This window comes from Oncorhynchus kisutch, linkage group LG6, assembly GCF_002021735.2.
Source record: "Oncorhynchus kisutch isolate 150728-3 linkage group LG6, Okis_V2, whole genome shotgun sequence".
Lineage (NCBI taxonomy): Eukaryota > Metazoa > Chordata > Actinopteri > Salmoniformes > Salmonidae > Oncorhynchus > Oncorhynchus kisutch.
Window position 1 is genome coordinate 52365188 of NC_034179.2, and position 20972 is coordinate 52386159.

Consider the following 20972-nt stretch of genomic DNA (forward strand, 5'->3'; position numbering starts at 1 on the left):
GGAAGGGGAAATATGATGGGAGACAGGGGAGGCAAGGCTTCCAGTTCCCCTCCTCTTTCTCTCGTCTGATAGGACGGCTCAGATCAATGATAGATGGAGAGATTATTCTGGACTCTGACACTCTAATAACTTAAAGCTATCTAGCCTCAGCAATAATGTGGCTTCTATGGTTGACATATTTAATAATCAATGAATCACTCCATGAAACAATCAGCTAATTGCTCTTTGCTGCAGTGGAGGAGAGAGAAGGAATTACGTAACGTGGAGTGTCGAACACTAAGCCAACATACCAAGTGCTAACTCATAGTGGTGGGGGGGGGGGGGCAGATGGAGGCTAGGGAAAAAATACAGTGCCTTATGAAAGTATTCATATCCCTTGACTTATTCCACATTTTGGTGTGTTAAAGTCTGAACTCAAAATTGATAAATATTTTTTCACCAATCTACACACAATAGCCTATAAAGTGAAAACATGTTTCTTGATTATAATTTTTTTCAACATTTGACCATTATTATTTTCAAGATTCTTCAAGCTCTGTCTAGTTGGTTGTTGATCATCACTAAATTTTGAAGTAGATTTATGTCAAAACTTTAACTCGGCCACTCAGGAACATTCACTGTCATCTTGGTAAGCAACTTCAGTGTATATTTGGTCATGTATTTTAGGTTATTGTCCTGCTGAAAGGTGAATTTGTCTCCCAGTGTCTGTTTGAAAGCAGACTGAACTACATTTTCCTCTAGGATTAAGCCTGTGCTTAATTCCATTCTGTTAATGTTTTATCCTGAAAAACTCTGCAGTCCTTAATGATTACAAGCATTCCCATAACATGATGCAGACGCCACTATGCTTGAAAATATGGAGAGTGGTATTCAGTAATGTGTTGTATTGGATTGCCCCAAACATAACACTTTGTATTCAGGACAAATGTTTGGCCTTGTTGCAAACAGGATGCATGTTTTGGGACATTTTTATTCTGTGCAGGCTGCCTTCTTTTCACTTCGTCAATTAGGTTAGTATTTTGGAATAACTACAATGCTGTTGATCCATCCTCAGTTTTCTCCTATCACAGCCATTAAACTCTGTAAGTTTTTTAAAAGTCGCCATTGGCCTCATGGTGAAATCCCTTAGCGGTTTCCTTCCTCTTTGATAACTGAGTTAAGAAGGACGCCTGTATCTTTTTAGTGACTGGGTATATTGGTACACCATCCAAAGTGTAATGAATATCTTAACCATGCTCAAAGGGATATTTAAATGTCTGCTTTTAATTTTATGTTTTACCCATCTACCAATAGGTGCTCTTCTTTGCGAGGCATTGGAAAACCTGCCTGGTCTTTGTGGTTGAATTTGTGCTTGAAATTCACTGCTCAACTGAGGGACCTTAGCGATATTTGTATGTCTGGGGTACAGAGATGAGCTAGTCATATCCCCCTTATCCGACAAGTCCCCCTGCCCTCCCTCTTCCCATTTTCTGCAACTCAACAATAGCCCGTCAGTTTATTGGATAGGGGGATATCTGCACACAGCGGTGTTGTCATGACGTTTGGATGATGTTCAATAACCTGTGTTTACAAATGGGATGTGTAGGCATTATTCTGGCCCCTTTTCTAAGTAACAGATCCAACTTCCAAAAAGCTACGTAGGTGTATTATCATCCACAGCACTGCAGTCATTATACTCTTCAATACATATCCACCCACCTTACAAATGTGCTATGCAGTGGCTCATCTGATTAAAACCAACAAAAGTACTCCTTAAGAAATGGACTTCAACTGATTTTAAAGAGATCCCAGCCCATTTGAATATTCCATTGGAAATCCATTCACATTATATAGAGGCCATTAATCAGGAAACAGGTTATAGCATCTCAATATGAACCACCCAAAAATGTCAAACAAGCTTTTCAGTTGACATACTGTTGTCTAAAGTATCCGGTAATTTGTTAAAATGAATCTGGGGAATATTCAAGGATATGGATCGTCTGCTCTCATACTGTTGGATAGTTAGAAAGATAACGATGATGGATGACTAAGTCTACCGGCTCACTAAGTAACTTGCCAACAAACATTGTCTTTATTGGGTTGAGAAAGGCCTATTCAATGTGTGGTTTTGTACATGGCTTGGTTACTATATTTACTTATTTCTCCAAAGTAATGTCAAGTCATTGATTTTTTTTTTACAATTATGAAACATTACAAACATTACCTCAGGCTATAGAGCACAGTGCCATCTGGATGCAGTCGAATCATTCTGTTTTTCACAGTGACACCATGGACAAAAGACTTCTTGTCATTTAGGAAGTAGGTGTCCGGGACCCACAGCTGATCCGCTACCCGGTTATCCAGGGTGAGATTGAGGGGAATCTCTGAGTAGGATAACCGCTTGTCTCGCCAAGCTTGCTGGAAATACATAGTCAATGTATAGTCCTAAAAAAGAGAAAGAGAGAGAGACAGAGGGGGAAGAAAGAGAGAGACAAAGAAAGAGAGAGGCAGAGAGAGAGAGAGAGACAAAGAAAGAGAGAGAGAGAGACAAAGAAAGAGAGGCAGAGAGAGAGAGAGAGAGACAGACAGACAGACAGAGAGAGAGAAAGAAAGAGAGGCAGAGAGAGAGAGAGAGAGAGAGACAAAAAAAGAGAGAGGCAGAGAGAGAGAGAGAGAGACAAAGAAAGAGAGAGAGAAAGACAAAGAGAGGCAGAGAGAGAGAGAGAGAGAGAGAGAGACAAAGAAAGAGAGAGAGAGAGACAAAGAAAGAGAGGCAGAGAGAGAGAGAGAGAGAGAGAGAGAGAGAGAGACAGACAGACAGACAGACAGACAGAGAGAGAGAAAGAAAGAGAGGCAGAGAGAGAGAGAGAGAGAGACAAAGAAAGAGAGAGGCAGAGAGAGGCAGAGAGAGAGAGAGAGACAAAGAAAGAGAGAGAGAAAGACAAAGAGAGGCAGAGAGAGAGAGAGAGAGAGAGAGAGATATTATTGGGGCCCAGGGATCAGGACAGAAAGTCAAGAAAAAATATATTAACTCAACATGAGTAGTGTCTAACCAAACGTTATTTTAGCAAGACATTAACGTTGGTTTTAAGAATGTTGTCTGCAATGGCTTAGTGCTACTGCACACGTGAAATGCCAGCATGTCCAAATAAAAAAACATTGTTTTATTTCAGTAGCAAGCGTTTCAGACCCTCCCTTGGCATTGTGCATTCGCATCACAACAACTCGAAAAGCTACACTATATTTGCAAAAGTATGTGGACGCCCCTTCAAATGAGTGGATTTGACTATTTCAGCCACAACCGTTGCTGACAGGTGTATAAAATCGAGCACCTAAATTTAGCAATCTTCAAAGGCAAACATTGGCAGTAGAATGGCCTTACTGAAGAGCTCAGTGACTTTCCAACAAGTCAGTTCATCAAATTTCTTCCCTGCTAGAGTGGCCCAGGTCAACTGTAAGTGCTGTTATTGTAAAGTGGAAACGCCTAGGAGCAACAACGTAGGCCACACAAGCTCACAGAACAGGACAACCGAGTGCTGAAGCACATAGTGCGTAGCACGTCATCTGTCCTTGGTTGCAACACTCGCTACCGAGTTCCAATCTGCTTCCGGAAGCAAAATCAGCACAAGAACTGTTCGTAGGGAGCTTCATGAAATATGTTTCCATTGCCGAGCAGCAGCACACAAGCCTAACATCATCATCAATGCCAAGCATCGACTGGAGTGATGTAAAGCTTGCCGCCACTACTTTTGAGTAGTGAAAACGCATTCTCTGGAGTGATGAATCACGCTTCACCGTCTGCCAGTCCGACAGACAAATCTGGGTTAGGTGGATGCCAGGAGAACACTACACGCCCAAATGCATAGTGCGAAATGTAAAGTTAGGTGGAGGAGAAATAATGGTCTGGGGCTGTTTTTCATGGCCCCTTAGTTCTAGTGAAGGGAAATCTTAATGCTACAGTATACAATGACATTGTCAATTATTCTGTGCTTCCAACTTTGTGGCAACAGTTTGGGGAAGGCCCTTTCCTATTTCAGCATGACAATGCCCCTGTGAACAAAGTGAGGTCGATACAGAAATGGTTTGTTGAGATCGGTGTAGAAGAACTTGACTGGCCTGCACAGAGTCCTGACCTCAACCAATGTTCTAACATCTAGTGGAAAGCCTTCCCAGAAGAGTGGAGGCTGTTATAGCTGCAAAGGGGGACCAACTACACATTAATGCCCATGATTCTGGAATGAGATGTTCGACGAGCAGGTGCCCACACACCTTTGGTCATGTGGTGCATGTCTGCACTGCACTGTAAAACAGGTATTCTGTTTAACATGTATCTGTGTACTGTAGAGATTACATCATCAATATGTTTAATAGAAAAACAAGCAAAAAAATATCTAAGGAGAGAAAATATGACCCCAATTCATATACTGCATATTGACTACTTCAGGTTTTTTACATCCTTGGTAACTTAGCCCAGTCCTGACTTCATATCGAAATGTATTGACTGAGTCACTGCAATTGATTCCTAATATTCTCTATAAAACAACAATTGACAAAATTAGAGTTGCAGAGCACATTGCATGTCAGCTGAATATAATCATTTGTGTGGTTAGCCAGAGAGTATTGCAAAATGTTCAGAGTGAATTTGGAACAAACAGCCAAGCCAGCACACTGCTCCTGCTACGCTAACAATAAGAAGCACAGCAATCCATCCATCCATGAAAAATAAACTTGGGAAACTTGCTGTCTCAGGGCACTTTTGTCCCCACTAGCAGATCCACTTCTCATAACAGAGGCTGAACATGCATTTTGGATATGTCTGTTGGTTGCAAAGATGATGACATCCCTATATCTACTACACTGAATGGACTGACTGGAAAGAGGGGCATGAAAGCAGAAACAGAGATTGAGTCAGTGAGCTATCGTCACGTGACTCAAGCCCAACATATCCCTCCATTTCTCTCCACATGAACTTCTTGTTTGCAACAAAGTTTGTTGCTAACATTTTTGCTGACCTAACTATGCAATTCCAAGTCCCATCAAACATTGTGCATCATAACATTCAAAAACAAACGGCAGAGCCTGGTTGTAACTTTCATAATTTTGAAATGTTTCTATTTCCTTTTCCGGCTAAGGGTGTTTTTACTGCTTATCAAAAAATTTTATGTTTATGTCAAATTACGTATTTATATTGAATAAAGTGTTAATTGTTGGTCATTGTTATGTCAATTGATCAATAGTATTGCCTGTGAGGTGTATTAATTAACACTGTCTGTTGAAAATACAAATAATACCTGGTCTAGGTGCTAATGGTTTAGGGAATATATTTGTATCATTCAGAGAGGCTGCTTATGAGGTAACATGCTGTGACAAAGATCTGCCAGTACATAGGCACCTACTCAGCTGTGTGAGTTTTATATACTGAACAAAAATATAAAAGCCCCTTACGAAAAAGATTGCAGTCAGAGTGCAGGATTGCCGCAGTGTGCCGCAAATACTGTGTCCAAAGTAACCTTTTTTTTACTGCAGTAATTTTGCAGTATAACTGCAGATGGAGTGCAGTATAACTGCAGTTCAGCTGCAATACACTGCAATTACTACGTCCAAAATACCACAGTCGACTGCAGTTACTGCATTTTTACTGCAGTTTCAAAACTGAAATCTGTTTTTGTAAGGGGAAACATGCAACAATTTCAATGATTTTCCTGAGTTACAGTTCATATAAGGAAATCAGTCAATTGAAAGGAATTCATTAAGCCCTAATCTATGGAATTCACATGCCTGGGAAAACAGATATGCACGTGTTGTTCACAGATACGTTAATAAAAAGTAGGGGCGTGGATCAGAAAACGATAGTTACCGGATTTCAAACTCTAGTTCTATTTTTTATACCTTTACACACACATGCAGCCAATAGGAGTACAGGTGTCCATATATGTCCATATATAAGGGGACGCTTCCCCTCAATCGGCCTCCCTAGAGATTATCTTCAGCAAGACTGGGGGTCGGCAGGGTCTTAAGCTGTATGGGGCTCCGCTCCACTCATAGAACTGGAGTTATAACTCCGGTAACTACCGTTCTACTTCGTGGAGCTCTGCTCCTAGTGGTTTAAGGCGGAACGCAATGCTCCAAAATGTACTTTGTGCCGAACCTAACACTTCCAAAATTAATGAAAAGGTCGGGCTCAGTGCTGCAGTGCTGTAACATACTGTGTAAACACTGTGTCACAACATACTGCGTCCTCGGTCTTATCCACCCTACTCAGCCTGGAGGCATTCACCAATGACTAGTGGGCAGATAAACAGAATATGAGCCATACTAATCTGTACAAGCAGATAGATGATACTTCAATATTCTGTCAATGTTAAAGATTGGTCTAATAGTACCGTAATACCAGTTATAGAACTATACCCCTAATCCGTTATAGACAGTCATTGACTTGTGGGCAGGACATAACATGTGACTCTACTGCACCACACTTTCAGCCAGGAGTCTTGTCATGTAGTCATTCTAATGCAAAAAAAGCAGACCTGATGAAAACCCTGTCCATTGGTCCTGGGTTACTCACCTTAGTTCTACCCCTCCCATCAGCAATGCTGAGTGCAGGCTGAACCAATTCAGAAGACATACTCACTGATTTCTCAGTGTGTAATCCGCCACACACAATCCATAGGCCAAAACCAATGATTCGTGGGCAGATAACAGAATATGGGTCATACTAATCTGACTCAGCAGATGGATGGAATATTGAGGTATCATCTATGTTAGTGACTGGTCTAATAGTACAGTAATACCAGTTACAGTACTATTTCCCTCATCACTCTACCCCAACACAGTGAAACACTGGTGGGCAGTCAAGACATATACTCTACTGTACTGACAAACTCAGATATGAGTTATGTCACATGTCTCTCTCCTTGAAAAAAAGAACGGACCTAATGGGAACCACGCCCAACGGTCCTGCATCTTTTCCCGTAACTCATGTTCTCCCATCAGCCACGTCGAGTACAGAACGAGCTAGCGAGTTAGAAGACATGCATAGAAGGTAGAACCGGATAAAAGGAGATGGGGACGACCACGACGCCGCTGCACAAATATCCTCTACCCATGTTCCTCTGAAAAGGGCCGTAGACGCCGCTACTCCACGAGTGGAGTGGACTCTTACTCCCTGAGGCAGTGGTTGCCCTGCAATGCCAATGAGACAGCTGTTGTTCTGAAAGTGGTCTACCATGTGTACTAGCACCGTGACACACAACAGCTGAGGTGATGACCTAATCATCGCTGCACCGGGCACATGCGATGAAGCCTCTCCTCTCTCCGCTCCGCATGGGGAGGGGGGGAGAAGGCCCACAGCTCAACGGTCCGTGACCTATATGAGCTTTTAATAACCGTCGGCATAAATTCTGGGTTAGGACGTAACACCGCTCTGCTCAGATCGCCATTGATGGCAAGGCAGTCGGGTCTCGTCGAAAAAGCACACAAATCACTGACGCGCTTGGCCGATGTCAAAGCAAGCAACAGTGCCGTCTTCAGAGAGAGCATCTTGAGGGGGATTTGATTTAATGGCTCAAAAGGCGTCTCGCAGAGCGCCTCGAGTACCAAAGTTAAATCCCACTCGGGCAGCATGGCTCTAGGCATTGGCCTAAGCCGCCGCGTTCCCAATAGAAACCGTTTCACTAGAGGGTGGCTGAAGACGGTGTCTCTGCCAAACCCCTCATGACAAGATGAAATCGCTGCCGCGAACACCTTAATGGTGGCGGGTGAGCGCTGATGTCAAACATGAACTGTAGGAATGAGAGCACGCTCTCAACCTGCCAGCACATGGGGTCCACATTCTCTGTGGCACACCATTGTGAAAACATGTTCCATCTGTTGGCATACATCCTGGATGTGGTACTGGCACGCAAGCCCTGTATGGTTCTGATTACTGAATCAGATAACCCATGGCGCTCTAATCTGTCCCTCAGGGGCCAGACTCTCAGTGGTTGACCGATTAGAGGCAATTGTACTATTATGCCTCCCGCCTGAGACATCGCGTCCTCTCGATGTGGAATGGGCCATGATGGTGCAACCAACATTTGAGTCATCTCCGCGTACCACTGGGCCCCTGGGCAATCGGACGCTATCAATATGATTCACAAGCTGGCTAGCAGTGGGAGAAATTTTGACAGCGGTGGAAATGCGTCCAGGAAAACATCCGGCAATGGTTGGTGAGCAAAAGCGTCTATCCCTAGTGGTAGTTTGTCCTGGGCTCGTAGGGAGAACCATAGGGGGCTCCACAGCCACAATTCCTCCGCCAGCCGGTGGAGTGCCGTGACTTCCCCTTGGCGATTTGTGTAGGCTACTGTGGTTCGGTTGTCACCAGCACCACACCAGCACGTCACGACCCCATAGGGTAGAAACGAAGTAAGTCAGAACCAGTAGAACGGTCTCCAACTCCATCAGGTTGATGTGGCGTCCCGAGGGAGGCCACACACCTTCGATCGCCCGAGCTTGATATGTCCCTCCCCATCCAGTCAGACAAGCATCTGTAAACACTGGAATGTAGGAGGACACTTTTCCTATTGGGAACCCTTGCGTCAAAACGCACGGGTCTCTCCAATAGTTCAGGTCCACTATGAGTGAGAGGGGAACCACCAACAACCGATGACGGTGACTCACTGGGTTCAGTCGTAGTTTGGCAAACCATCGCTGTGTTCTGCACTTGTGCAGAAGTCCCAGCGGAACCACAGAGTGGGTAGACGACATGAGACCCAGCAACAAGGCAGCCCGTCGAGGATCTGAAATTTGAGTCTTCATAGTCACAGTGTCTAGCTGTAAACCCCGGTAGACAATCTGATGACTGGGCTCTTTCCCAATTCACAGTGAACCGCAGACGTGTGAAATGAATCACTGTCTGTGTCATGTGTGCGATCGCCAGCTCTGCTGATGAGGCGAGAACCAGTAGGTCGTCTAGGTAGGCTAATAGCCTTATCCCTTGACGACGCAACAGTACCAACGCCGCCTCCACGCATTTGGAAAAGGTGTGGGGTTCCAGGGCGTACCCGAATGGCATCCTCGCATACTCGTAAGCCACTCCTTGGAAGGCGAAATGCAGAAACTTCCTGTGACGAGGATGTACCAGCATATGAAAGTATTCATCCTTTAGGTCTATGCTTACACAAAATTCTCTGTTGTGGATACATTCCAGCAGACGTTTTGTCGTAAGCATTCGGAAGGGCCAATTGGCTAAGTTCTCATTGAGAGTGCGTAAATCCAATATTGGCCTCATTCCCACTGTCTTTTTTGGCACTAGGAAGTAGGAACTACTGTAACCGCCTCTTTCACCAAAAGGTGCGTAATTTCTATCACAAGTGTGGTTACTTTCTCTGGCGTCTCGGTCGAATTGGATGGGACAGCTCAAGGGGGGCCACCTTTGAAAGGGAGAGGAAATATTGGCGCGTTCTGTGAGAAATAGGGGCGACGACACGTTGGTTTTACACATACGGAGCACGCCTGCCTAAGTTAGTGTGCCGTCTCCCAACAGTGATTGCGTCAACATGGGGTTGTGTACAACGAGCTGTTCTTTAGACCCTGAGCCACATTACTCATAGGAGTGTGTGGCGTAGGGTTTTTATGAGGTATAAGAGACTCTCATCAAGAGCATCTCTTGGTGCACCGGATGCTGCCGTTCGACGGGCTCACCGTTTGGCCGTAGACCCAGGTGTATTAGAGACGGTGGAGTGAGGGAGGTCTTTTGAAGCTGCTCTAGACCCTCCTACTAAAGGCAGGTGTCTCGATAGGCAGCTCCAAAGAGACTGCTGTCAGAGATGGGGGCGTTTAGCAGGATGGCTTTGTCGGTCTCCTTCATAGCCATCATAGACTGCCAGAGGTGTCGCTCCGCGACCACTGAAGTGGCCATAGACCTCCCCGCCCATACAGCCAATGCTTGTGTGAGATGGAGGTTGGCACCATAAATCTTCAATGCTTCCTCTATCTCCTCTTCCGACAGCTCAGTCTTACCCGTGGTGAGACGGGACAGAGAGGCTGTTAGGAGGGCAATATTATTTGCTGCTGCTACAGCCTATTCACCTAGAATAAAGGACTCTGACGAATGGGGTGTCCACATTTTCCGGCGCTCTGACCGTTAAAGGCGACCCCCATGCACCCTCCACGTAATTTCAGAGCGAGGGTATAGCCAGTGTCAAAGGCACGGCCGCCCTTCTTGGTCTTGAGTATGGGCCGCCCACCATCATATCCACTTCCGGGTTGGAGGGAATGGGGGGCAATGTAATCTCCAGACGGCTCGCAGCCCGCTCAATGAGCCCTGTAAATTCAGAGCGCAGAGAGGCCGTTGCGTAGTAGGGGGCTGCTGAAAACTCAGAGCCCGTCTCCTCCTCGCCCAAGGATGTGAAATTCCCCTTGCTCTCCCTAGGGATGGGAGTCATTTCAGCCTCGGTCAGTAGGGTGGATTATCCGGAGAAAAACCCAAACACTTCCCAACATCCTCGTCGAGGCACCGTTGTCGTATGACGCCTCAGAATCTGAGGCAAACACAGTCATGGCGTCTTCTAGAGCGAAATCTACCCTGAAAAATGCCCACCGCTGCTTCCTCTCATTCAAAGAAAGGATGGAGTAGCTAGGGCATTCCGGGGGATCTGGGAGGCCTAAGCACAGCAATACTGGTGGAGCAGCGACACTGAGCTCTTAAAAGAGCTTTTGGGTTGAATAGAAAAGGCGTGTTCATTCAGCACGACACACCTCCTTCGCATAGAGTTGATCAGGCTGTTGATTCTGGCCTGCGGAATGTTGTCTCACTTCCCTTCAAAGGCTGTGTGAAGTTGCTGGATGTTGGCGGAAACTAGAACACGCTGTCATTCATTCATGCTCAATGGGTGACATGTCTGGTGAGTATGCAGGCCATGGAAGAACTGGGACATTTTCAGCTTCCAGGAATTATGTACAGATCCTTGTGACATGGGGCTGTGCATTATCATGCTGAAACATGAGGTGATGGGGGTGGATGAATGTCACGACAATGTCACGATGTTCATTGTTCGTAGCTTATGCCTGCCCATACCATAACACCACCGCCACCATGGGACAGGACAGTCTGTTCATAACGTTGACATCAGCAAAACGGTTGCCCACACGACGCCATACACATAGTTTGCGGTTGTGAGGCCATGGGTTATCTTCTCAAAAATTACGTTGTTGGCTTTTGGTAGAGTAATTTACATGAAATTGCCTGGAAACAGCTCTGGTGGAAATTCCTGCAGTCAGCATGCCAATTGCATGATCCCTCAAAACTTGAGAAATCTGTGGCATTGTGTCGTGTGACAAAACTGTAAATTTTCAAGTGGCCTTTTATTGTCCCCAGCACACACAGTGCACCTGTGTAATACTCATGCTCTATAATCAACTTCTTAATATGCCACACCTGTCAGGTGAATGGATTATCTTGGCAAAGGTGAAATGCTCACTAACAGGGATGTAAACAAATTTGTGCACAACATTTTTGAGAAATAAGGATTTTGTGCATATTGGAACATTTCTGGGATCTTTCATTTCAGCTCATTAAACATGGGAAGAACATTTTACATTATGCGTTTTAAAAATTATTTTCCTGCATTTGTATTTAGTAAATAACCTCTGTATCCAGTCTTCTTCATCACCTGCACTGACTTCTTAGGGCTAGGGTCTTTTTTTCAGAATGTCCGCCTTACTGACATGCCCAAAGTAAACTGCATGTTACTCCGGCCCAGAAGCCAGGATATGTATATGATTGGTATCATTGGATAGAAATGTTAAAATAATGTATGAGACTACAACACAATTTTCGTAGCCGAAAATCCAAAGAAAAGCCAACCGGAATTGTTTTTTAGATCCCATGCTCTTTCAATGGAAAGCTATGGGTTCTATGTAATTCCAGCTGCCATATTGCAATTCCTATGGCTTCCACTAGATGTTAACAGTCTTTGTTCAAGGTTTCAGGACAGTTTCTTCCAAAACGAGGAAGAATTTAGAGTTTTGGTACCAGGAGTCACAGTTGGAAATCAGACTGTGGGCGTGCGACGAAGCACTTGCTAATTTGACTTTCTATTGAAAATACTTCTTTCTATATGAAATATTACAGTTTATTTACATTTTAGGGTACCTGAGCATTGAATATAAATGTAGTTTGACTTGTTTTAACAAAGTTTAGGGGTAGCTTTTTTGGATTCCTTTGTCTGCATGTTGAACAATTGGATTGCTCAAATCGATGGCGCCAACTAAAGAGACTTTTTAGGATATAAAGAAAGATTTTATCTAACAAAACGACCATGCATGTTGTAGCTGGGACCCTTTGGATAGCAGACAGAGGAATATTTTCACAAAGTAGGTGATTATTTAATCGCTATTTGTGATTTTATGAAGCCTGTGCTGGTCGGAAAGTATTTGGATGTGCGGCGCGGTCCTCAAACAATTGCATGGTATGCTTTCGCTGTAAAGCCTATTGTAAATTGGACAATGCAGTTAGATTAACAAGAATTTAAGATTTCAACCGATATAAGATACTTGTATGTTCATAAATGTTTAATATTACGATTATTTATTTGAATTGCGCACCCTCCAATTTCACCAGATGTTGTCGACAGGTGTCCCGCTGACGGGCGCCTAGCCCTAATTATTTTCAAATAAATTGAATCTATTTTTGCACCTGATCCTCTGACGAATCAACTGCTGCTCCAAGACTAAGTAACTAGGCTGCCGAGTCCCCTATGTTAACACTCCAGACAGAAGGTAAGTGTGGGCACAGGAAATTGAGAAACCGTTTAGTCTGCTGTTGGTTAGTGGTGGTTGAGGATATGTACAGATGTGCTTTCTTAACATGATCACTCTGTTGTCGCAGATCATTTTCCTGCACAACAGGAAATGCTAACTTGTAGTATATTTAAGGTTTAAAAGGCTTCTAAATTGTGCAATGTCCACTTTAAAATGTCAGGCTTGATTTGCCCAAACACACAATTTACATTACAAAAATGTCCATTGTTATAATCGACATAATAATTCTCATTTCCTGTTGCTGCAGGATTATTTGACTTGTGTGAGAAGCTGGTCAAATTAAGATAGTATATCTGCAGGCCTACTTACAGCAATTTACTGTACTAAACAGGCCCCTTCCTGCACGTGCAGCCTCCCAACACTTGAGATACATCCCAGTTGATCTTTATGTAATCACTCTCGCTGCGCTCACTCTCGCAATCTTAACAACACATGCTGGGCTTTGTTTCCATGGAGGCTTCGCAACCTAGTTCCCTCTCCACTCATCACTACACACTACAGATCTGCTATCTTAATTTGATCACTCTGTCGTCGCAAAGCATTTTCCTGCGTAGCAGGAAATTCAACTTTGTAGTGTATTCAATGTTTAAAAAGGCTTCATAAGTTTGTCATTTCCTCTTAAACATGTCAAACTTGATTTGCCCTAACAAAACATGTATCACCCCCGACAATAAATGTCCGTTCATTATAATCCACATAATAAATCATGTCCTTTCACTGCAGGATTATTTGAATGTTGTGAGAAACTAGTCAAATTAAGGTAGTATATCTGTAGCATCTACTAGGCATGGGGTCCTTCTCTCTTTCTGATGAGCAAGTCTCAAGGCCATGGTGCATTGTAGTATGAGCTCTCCCTTTGGCTTTGGTTACATTGATCTATCATATCAATCTGTCTGTGGTCCATGTACTGTGTACACAACACTCCACAGTGAACTATTGTGAGTATTGTATGTATTGATGTTGTCACTAGAATCTGCATTTGGTAGACCACAGTACCAACATTGGCAAAATAACTTGTTAGAAGTACCACAGTATTCACTATGAAAGTCAGAGAGTAGAAGAGATAGAAGATGAGTGGAGTGTGTGCGTGAGAGAGAGAGAGTGTGTGTGTTTGTGTGTATATGTGTTTACGTGTTTGGGCGTACAACCGTGTGTGTTTCCATGCACGTTACATGTGTGTGTTTATTCAGGCAGAGAAATATGAACATTTATAGATCCATGTACGATAACAAATAGTTTGCCATGACTGCTCACTGTGCGTGTCTGGGGAATAGTCCCTTGGGGTAAGAGTTAACTGCATCTGTTCTCGCCTGGCAGAAGGATTACACCTGCAATTTAGGATTACTATTATTATTATTATTATTATTATCTATGATTGTGAATGTGTGTACTGTACAATTCAGTCTGACTGCCAATTTGCCAATAAAGCCTACTATCATCTATACCCGCAGTATTCACATCATTATGAAATCTCATGCAATTTGAAGCATGTTTTCGTTAGCGATTAGATAATCACTGTAGGCATTTGCTGTGAGGCTTTTCCTGTTTTCACATAGAGGAGTTTTCACAGCTGTCCAAAGTTTGGACAAACGCCACACTTGAATAAAGACTGCATTTTGGCTGTGGCTTGTTATGCAGAGGGATAGAGAGTCCCCCTTGTCATCCCATTGCTGCTATTGTCTTGAACCAGCTTCACCTGATAGGGAAGGCTTGCTTAGCAGGATGGCCCTTCTAATGGGCCACTGTGCCAAAGTTACTGGGACTGGAGTAAAACATGGAGCAAAACATGGAGCTCCTCAAAGGTGTGTTATAGCCTCCATCTCTCTGTAAGGAGAGGAGAGGGTGATGGGGAACTGCTGCTGAGAATCAACAGAATTGCAGTGCTAGCCAGTGTCCGTGTGGAGGAGTCTGTCATAACACCAGTGGTAATGAGCATCACTAAGTAATCTAAGTCAGAGGAGAGAAAAAGAGACGGCTAGATTTATGAGAGCTGGGCTGCCAGTGAGGACGACAATAGAGTAATTATTTTTCTCCAACCTCTCCCACAGCTGTTGGCTTCATATTAACAAATCCCCTTAACAAATGGCTGCATCCAATGCTCAGTTTGGCCACTTATCGCAGTCACAAAACCAAACCTCCACACCATCAACACCTAGATTATGACTATGCATTATTAAGGTAGATCTAAAGGTTTCATTTTCTTCTACCTTTTGAAAGTTTCCAAAATACTTTTTCTCCTTCTCAGACTCAGGGCAAGTGCCACTGCAGCCTACGAGGCTTTCACAGAATGCTAACTGAAGAGAAGTGCTGAAACATTGGTCAGGTCTGAGTACCAAAGAGTGTTGTGCAATTACTCAGCTGCTGACAGGAAAGTAAGGATTCATTAGCAATACTATATTCAACAGGGAATAATCACGTGTCCACATTTTGTATCCATTGTATAACCTTGTTCCTTATCGCGGGAAATGGTATTTCAGATATATCCTCTCTCCATGCCATTGCATGTCTTTAGTTTCCGATACACACAGAGATTGAAAACAACAATGACTAAAACAAAAAAAAACATGTTGAGTAGCCCTGGCATGACTGACCCGTGTTGGGCCAAAAACGCTGCAGGCACGATTTGTGGATAAAACACAGCCTCGGGTTAGAGATGCTGCCTCACTAGGCGGGCTCCTATCAAATGTATCCTGGCAGTGGCAATAGCAGGGCCTGGGCAGAGCATGCAACAAGGCCACCTTTTCGTTACTATTCCCCCCAGTAACCAGTCCCCCACCCTGAGTGGACCGAGGCAGTGCGGGATGGTGGTGGGGGGGGGAGCGGGTTGGTTGGGGGGGGGGGGGGGGGGGGGGGGGGGGGGGGCGACTATAGGTTATATTTCTGCTTCCTCATCACCCACTACCCTTTGAAGTGAGTTATCAATTTCAATGGCAGTGGTGTGTTTGCTGGAAGGGATGGAATATGAAAGGTAAGGAAAGCTCAGTGGAGCTGTGATGCAAATTGCTTTTTGTCAACCTTTTCAACCTGCCCTCCCTCCCTCCTTTCTTTCTTTATATCTCCTTCCCCCTTCTCCCTCTGACTTTCCATCTCAATCTCCGAGAAGGCGCCTCTTGCGTCAAATCCACGTGCCTCTGTTGAATAATAAATAAAAGAAAATGTCCTGACACTTTCACAGCAAGCGTGTGAACACATCTGATCATTACTACTGAACAAATGCCGCCGAGTAAGCTACTCTATCCATAAAACGTAGCTGGTGTTGGGCCCTATTATAAGGTGCAAGATGGCTTTAAAGAGTTTACGACAAGAGCTGAACTGGAATGCCTCGCACACGGAAAGGCAGCAAAAGTCTGCTGACGCCTGAATCCCAAAGCAACTTCACACTTTCCTCCTGTCTATTGAATAGATTGAGTGAGAAGACCTGATCCACCCAGCATTCAACCAGATGTCCACAGTACAGTCTGATGTTAACCCACTTCAGTCACTGGAAAAGCTCTCAGAAAAGACGCATCCCTTGTTCCACTCACATAGCCTACCTACAGTATACGGCACTGCTACAGAACGTTTCCTAATAATAATAGACAACAGATGTATACCTACAGCTGTATAACGTATCTATCCACCCAGTACCCTGGGATACTTGTATCTGGGTATATGTAGAATCCTTTGAACAGCTTGTCCACACTGCACAGAATATCTGAAATGGAACGCCATATTTTCCTCCAATGCCCTGTGAAATAAAAACACAATACAAATGTTGCTTTTGTATGACAGGGTGAAGTGGAGAAACCAACCACGACAAATTACAATGTCTAGAAATGGCCTAGCAGCCAGTAAACAGGCACAGCAGTCTCAATGCAGAGTGTGTCATGTTCATTTACAGGAGGTTTCACTCCTCACATACTGAGACTCAAGCAACAAAAAAGCATTTTCTGGTTGGATGATTGGATTTCCCAGAGGGCATTGTTCTTCTCTGAGGACTTACAGGGTTTGTCATCATTTTGTCTTTTGCTCATCATTTCCTAAGTATAGCCTGTTGCAGAGTTGATGAGCGTTTCAATGGGGCACTATCTCTTGGGCTGGATAGACTAAATACCTTCCACTCTCTTTCGGTCCTCTCTACTCCTTCATTATTTAGCTTGTCCCGGACATAACATTCCGGGCTTGTGAAGGGGAAATGAATTTAGGCAGCCCTTTTTGTGATCCCCGAGCACAAGCCAATAGCTCCGTGGTTGGCATCAGTGCAGTTAACTGACTGTATGCAATTTATTTGATATGATTGGTGCATCTGCAGGCCTTTTTGTGTCCCAGAATGACGTTGACTTGAGTGGCAATTTATCTGTATAGGGAGGCATCGGAAGAGGGGATAAGATTATTAGGGCTCTTTTTAGCTCGAGGGGAAGAGGGGAAGTTGACAAGAGTTTCTATCTCCGCCGTGGACGTCAGAATGTAAACCAGTCTAACATTAGAGATGAGTCTCTTTCTCTCCATGCCATTTCTCCCACTTACTTGCCTCTCATCCTCTTCCTCCATGTGCGTGTGTTGATGTGTGTGTGTGTATGTGTATGTGTGTGTGCACGGGCATTGGCGTAGTCACGAGCCTACGTTTGTGCGCGCATGCTGTGTGTGAGTAAGTGTGTGCCAGAGTTAGTATGTAGCTTAGTGCCGCTGTGTGTATGGCTGAGTGTGGGTATGTCACGCTCTGACCTTTAATATCTCTGTTATCTTTATATTTAGGTTAGGTCAGGGTGTGACGAGGGTGGGTATGCTAGTTTTTGTATTGTCTAGGGTTGTTGTATGTTTAGGCGTTTTGTAGGTCTAGGTATATATCAGTCTATGGTGGCCTGATATGGTTCCCAATCAGAGTCAGCTGTTTATCGTTGTCTCTGATTGGGGATTATACCGTATTTAGGTGGCCATTTTCCCTTTTGTGTTTGTGGGTTCTTGTTCTATGTTTAGTTGCCTGTCTGCACTACTCATATTAGCATCACGGTTAGTTATTTTGTTCAGTATTCATTCGTTAAATAAAGAAGAATGTTCGCATACCACGCTGCACCTTGGTCTCCTTCATATGACGAATGTGACAGGGTATGTGTAGTATGTTTCAGAGGGTTGTTCTGCCAAGCTTCTGCCTTTCCATAGCCTTTCAAATTCCTCTGACTCCACCACACAGAAAATAATATATTCTAAGCAAACAGAGCTAGGAGTCTCAATTCCTCATGCATTATGTAGGTCTGAGAAGCAGCCTTATTGCTATTGCAGTAGTGTAGCGAAAACATACCCAAATCTCATATTGTCAACAATGAAATCATGTAATACATTGACATTTAGAGATCGATGTCAGGCAACCACAATTCAGGAAGCGAGTTCTCATCTTGGAAAAAGCCTCCTGCTGTTCCTGACCCACAATTGTCAGTCAGTGTGGAGGTTTGCACATACATTCTTGACCAGGGACACACTTAAATAAGCAATACCTCCTCTCACATGGTGTGACTTACAGGAGAGTGTGTGTGTGTGTGGGGGGGGGGGGTATTTATTTGAATGCATTTGGGTACATCTTCGCATTATAAATCAACTGATATGGTAGCTTAATGACTTTAAATCATTTTGGGATATCCAAGGAGTCATGTTATTTCTGAGAGAGATTGAATCTTTCCTCACAAGCATATTTCAAGCCAAACTGGGAGAAGGATCGTTCTTGAATTATGGTGGCATTTGGGCATGGCATTTTGGTAAAAATGAATTACATTTTTCTAGATTTGCATTTATTTAAATGTATTTGAATAAAATCTAAATCAACTAATATGGTAGCTTAACGACTTAAAATATTTTTTACCATTATGATAACTTGTGCCACCAGTTGGAGTAGTAACACCAATGATGGTAACGCCAATGAGAAATGTTATGTAAATCAGGATCTGAAATAGAGGCCACAAATGCTTCAATGTAAGGTCATCAATTCTTTCAAAATAATTGACTAAAGTGATATGATTAATTATTTTGCTCACAATGTTATTTCCCTTCACTTAAATTGACTAACACCAAGTGACACTTTGGATTTAGACACCCCAAATGAACAATTGAACCATCAAATGTATGACATACTAGAAGGATGTAATTAGCTAATAATTTTCTTTAATATAGACCCCTACTCCGATAACAGTTTGCCACGGTAGAGTATGCTCAAGGTCCTTGTACTGTAATTGACGTGATTTTCAAGACGGTAACACCAATGACATAAAACTGAGGGACACGCAATATACAAAAAAATATATATTTATTCAAATAGCCTTCTTTGTTTTTATTGATACAGCATATACAATATTAAATACTTGTGTTCACATTTGAGTACTCAAATCTCAATCCGGGAGCGTGAGGCTGAATTTTGAAACATCTTTTTGAGCAGAATTACAGTGGGGCATTAAAGTATTTAGTCAGCCACCAATTGTGCAAGTTCTCCCACTTAAAAATATGAGAGAGGCCTGTAATTTTCATCATAGGTACACTTCAACTATGACAGACAAAATTAGAAGAAAAAAATCCAGAAAATCACATTGTAGGATTTTTTATGAATTTATTTGCAAATTATGGTGGAAAATAAGTATTTGGTCACCTACAAACAAGCAAGATTTCTGGCTCTCACAGACCTGTAACTTCTTCTTTAAGAGGCTCCTCTGTCCTCCACTCGTTACCTGTATTAAAGGCACCTGTTTGAACTTGTTATCAGTATAAAAGACACCTGTCCACAACCTCAAACAGTCACACTCCAAACTCCACTATGGCCAAGACCAAAGAGCTGTCAAAGGACACCAGAAACAAAATTGTAGACCTGCACCAGGCTGGGAAGACTGAATCTGCAATAGGTAAGCAGCTTGGTTTGAAGAAATCAACTGTGGGAGCAATTATTAGGAAATGGAAGACATACAAGACCACTGATAATCTCCCTCGATCTGGGGCTCCACGCAAGATCTCACCCCGTGGGGTCAAAATGATCACAAGAACGGTGAGCAAAAATCCCAGAACCACACAGGGGGACCTAGTGAATGACCTGCAGAGAGCTGGGACCAAAGTAACAAAGCCTACCAGTAACACACTACGCTGCCAGGGACTCAAATCCTGCAGTGCCAGACGTGTCCCCCTGCTTAAGCCAGTACATGTCCAGGCCCATCTGAAGTTTGCTAGAGAACATTTGGATGATCCAGAAGAAGATTGGGAGAATGTTATATGGTCAGATGAAACCAAAATATTACTTTTTGGTAAAAACTCAACTCGTCGTGTTTGGAGGACAAAGATTTCTGAGTTGCATCCAAAGAACACCATACCTACTGTGAAGCATGTGGGTGGAAACATCATGCTTTGGGGCTGTTTTTCTGCAAAGGGACCAGGACGACTGATCCTTCCATCAGCAAGGGCATTGAAGATGAAACGTGGCTGGGTCGTTCAGCATAATAATGATCCCAAACACACCGCCCGGGCAACGAAGGAGTGGCTTCGTAAGAAGCATTTCAAGGTCCTGGAGTGGCCTAGCCAGTCTCCAGATCTCAACCCCATAGAAAATCTTTGGAGGGAATTGAAAGTCCGTGTTGCCCAGCAACAGCCCCAAAACATCACTTCTCTAGAGGAGATCTGCATGGAGGAATGGGCCAAAATACCAGCAACAGTGTGTGAAAACCTTGTGAAGACTTACAGAAAACGTTTGACCTCTGTCATTGCCAACAAAGGGTATATAACAAAGTATTGAGATAAACTTTTGTTATTGACCAAATACTTATTTTCCACCATAATTTGCAAATAAATTCATAAAAAATCCTACAATGTGATTTTCAGAATTTTTTTCTTCTTATTTTGTCTGTCATAGTTGAAGTGTACCTATGATGAAAATTACAGGCCTCTCTCATATTTTTAAGTGGGAGAACTTGCACAATTGGTGGCTGACTAAATACTTTTTTGCCCCACTGTATATCTATATATACTGATACTTTGGAGGGGAATACACACTGTTGCATGTGATAGAGCAGAACTGGACATGTAGTTGTCAGATGGGGCTTCATTTGACTACAACACAAGTACACTGGCTGAGAATATTTCAGGGGGAATAATGCCCCCCACGCATGCTGGATTTTTGCTGGCAAACCGTAATACATAGAGGATATAAAATTGACTACCCCTTTCAACAACATCCAGTTCCCTGAATT

General features: G+C 43.4%; 1 protein-coding gene across 1 annotated transcript in view; it reads right to left on the reverse strand.

Moving 5' to 3' along the window:
- Positions 1 to 20972, reverse strand: part of gabrb2b (gamma-aminobutyric acid type A receptor subunit beta2b) — an 82937-nt gene that overhangs the window by 45039 nt on the left and 16926 nt on the right. The window contains exon 4 of the mRNA XM_020484606.2: positions 2204 to 2424. Within this exon, the coding sequence (XP_020340195.1) occupies positions 2204 to 2424 (221 nt within the window). The remainder of the gene's footprint in view (positions 1 to 2203; positions 2425 to 20972) is intronic.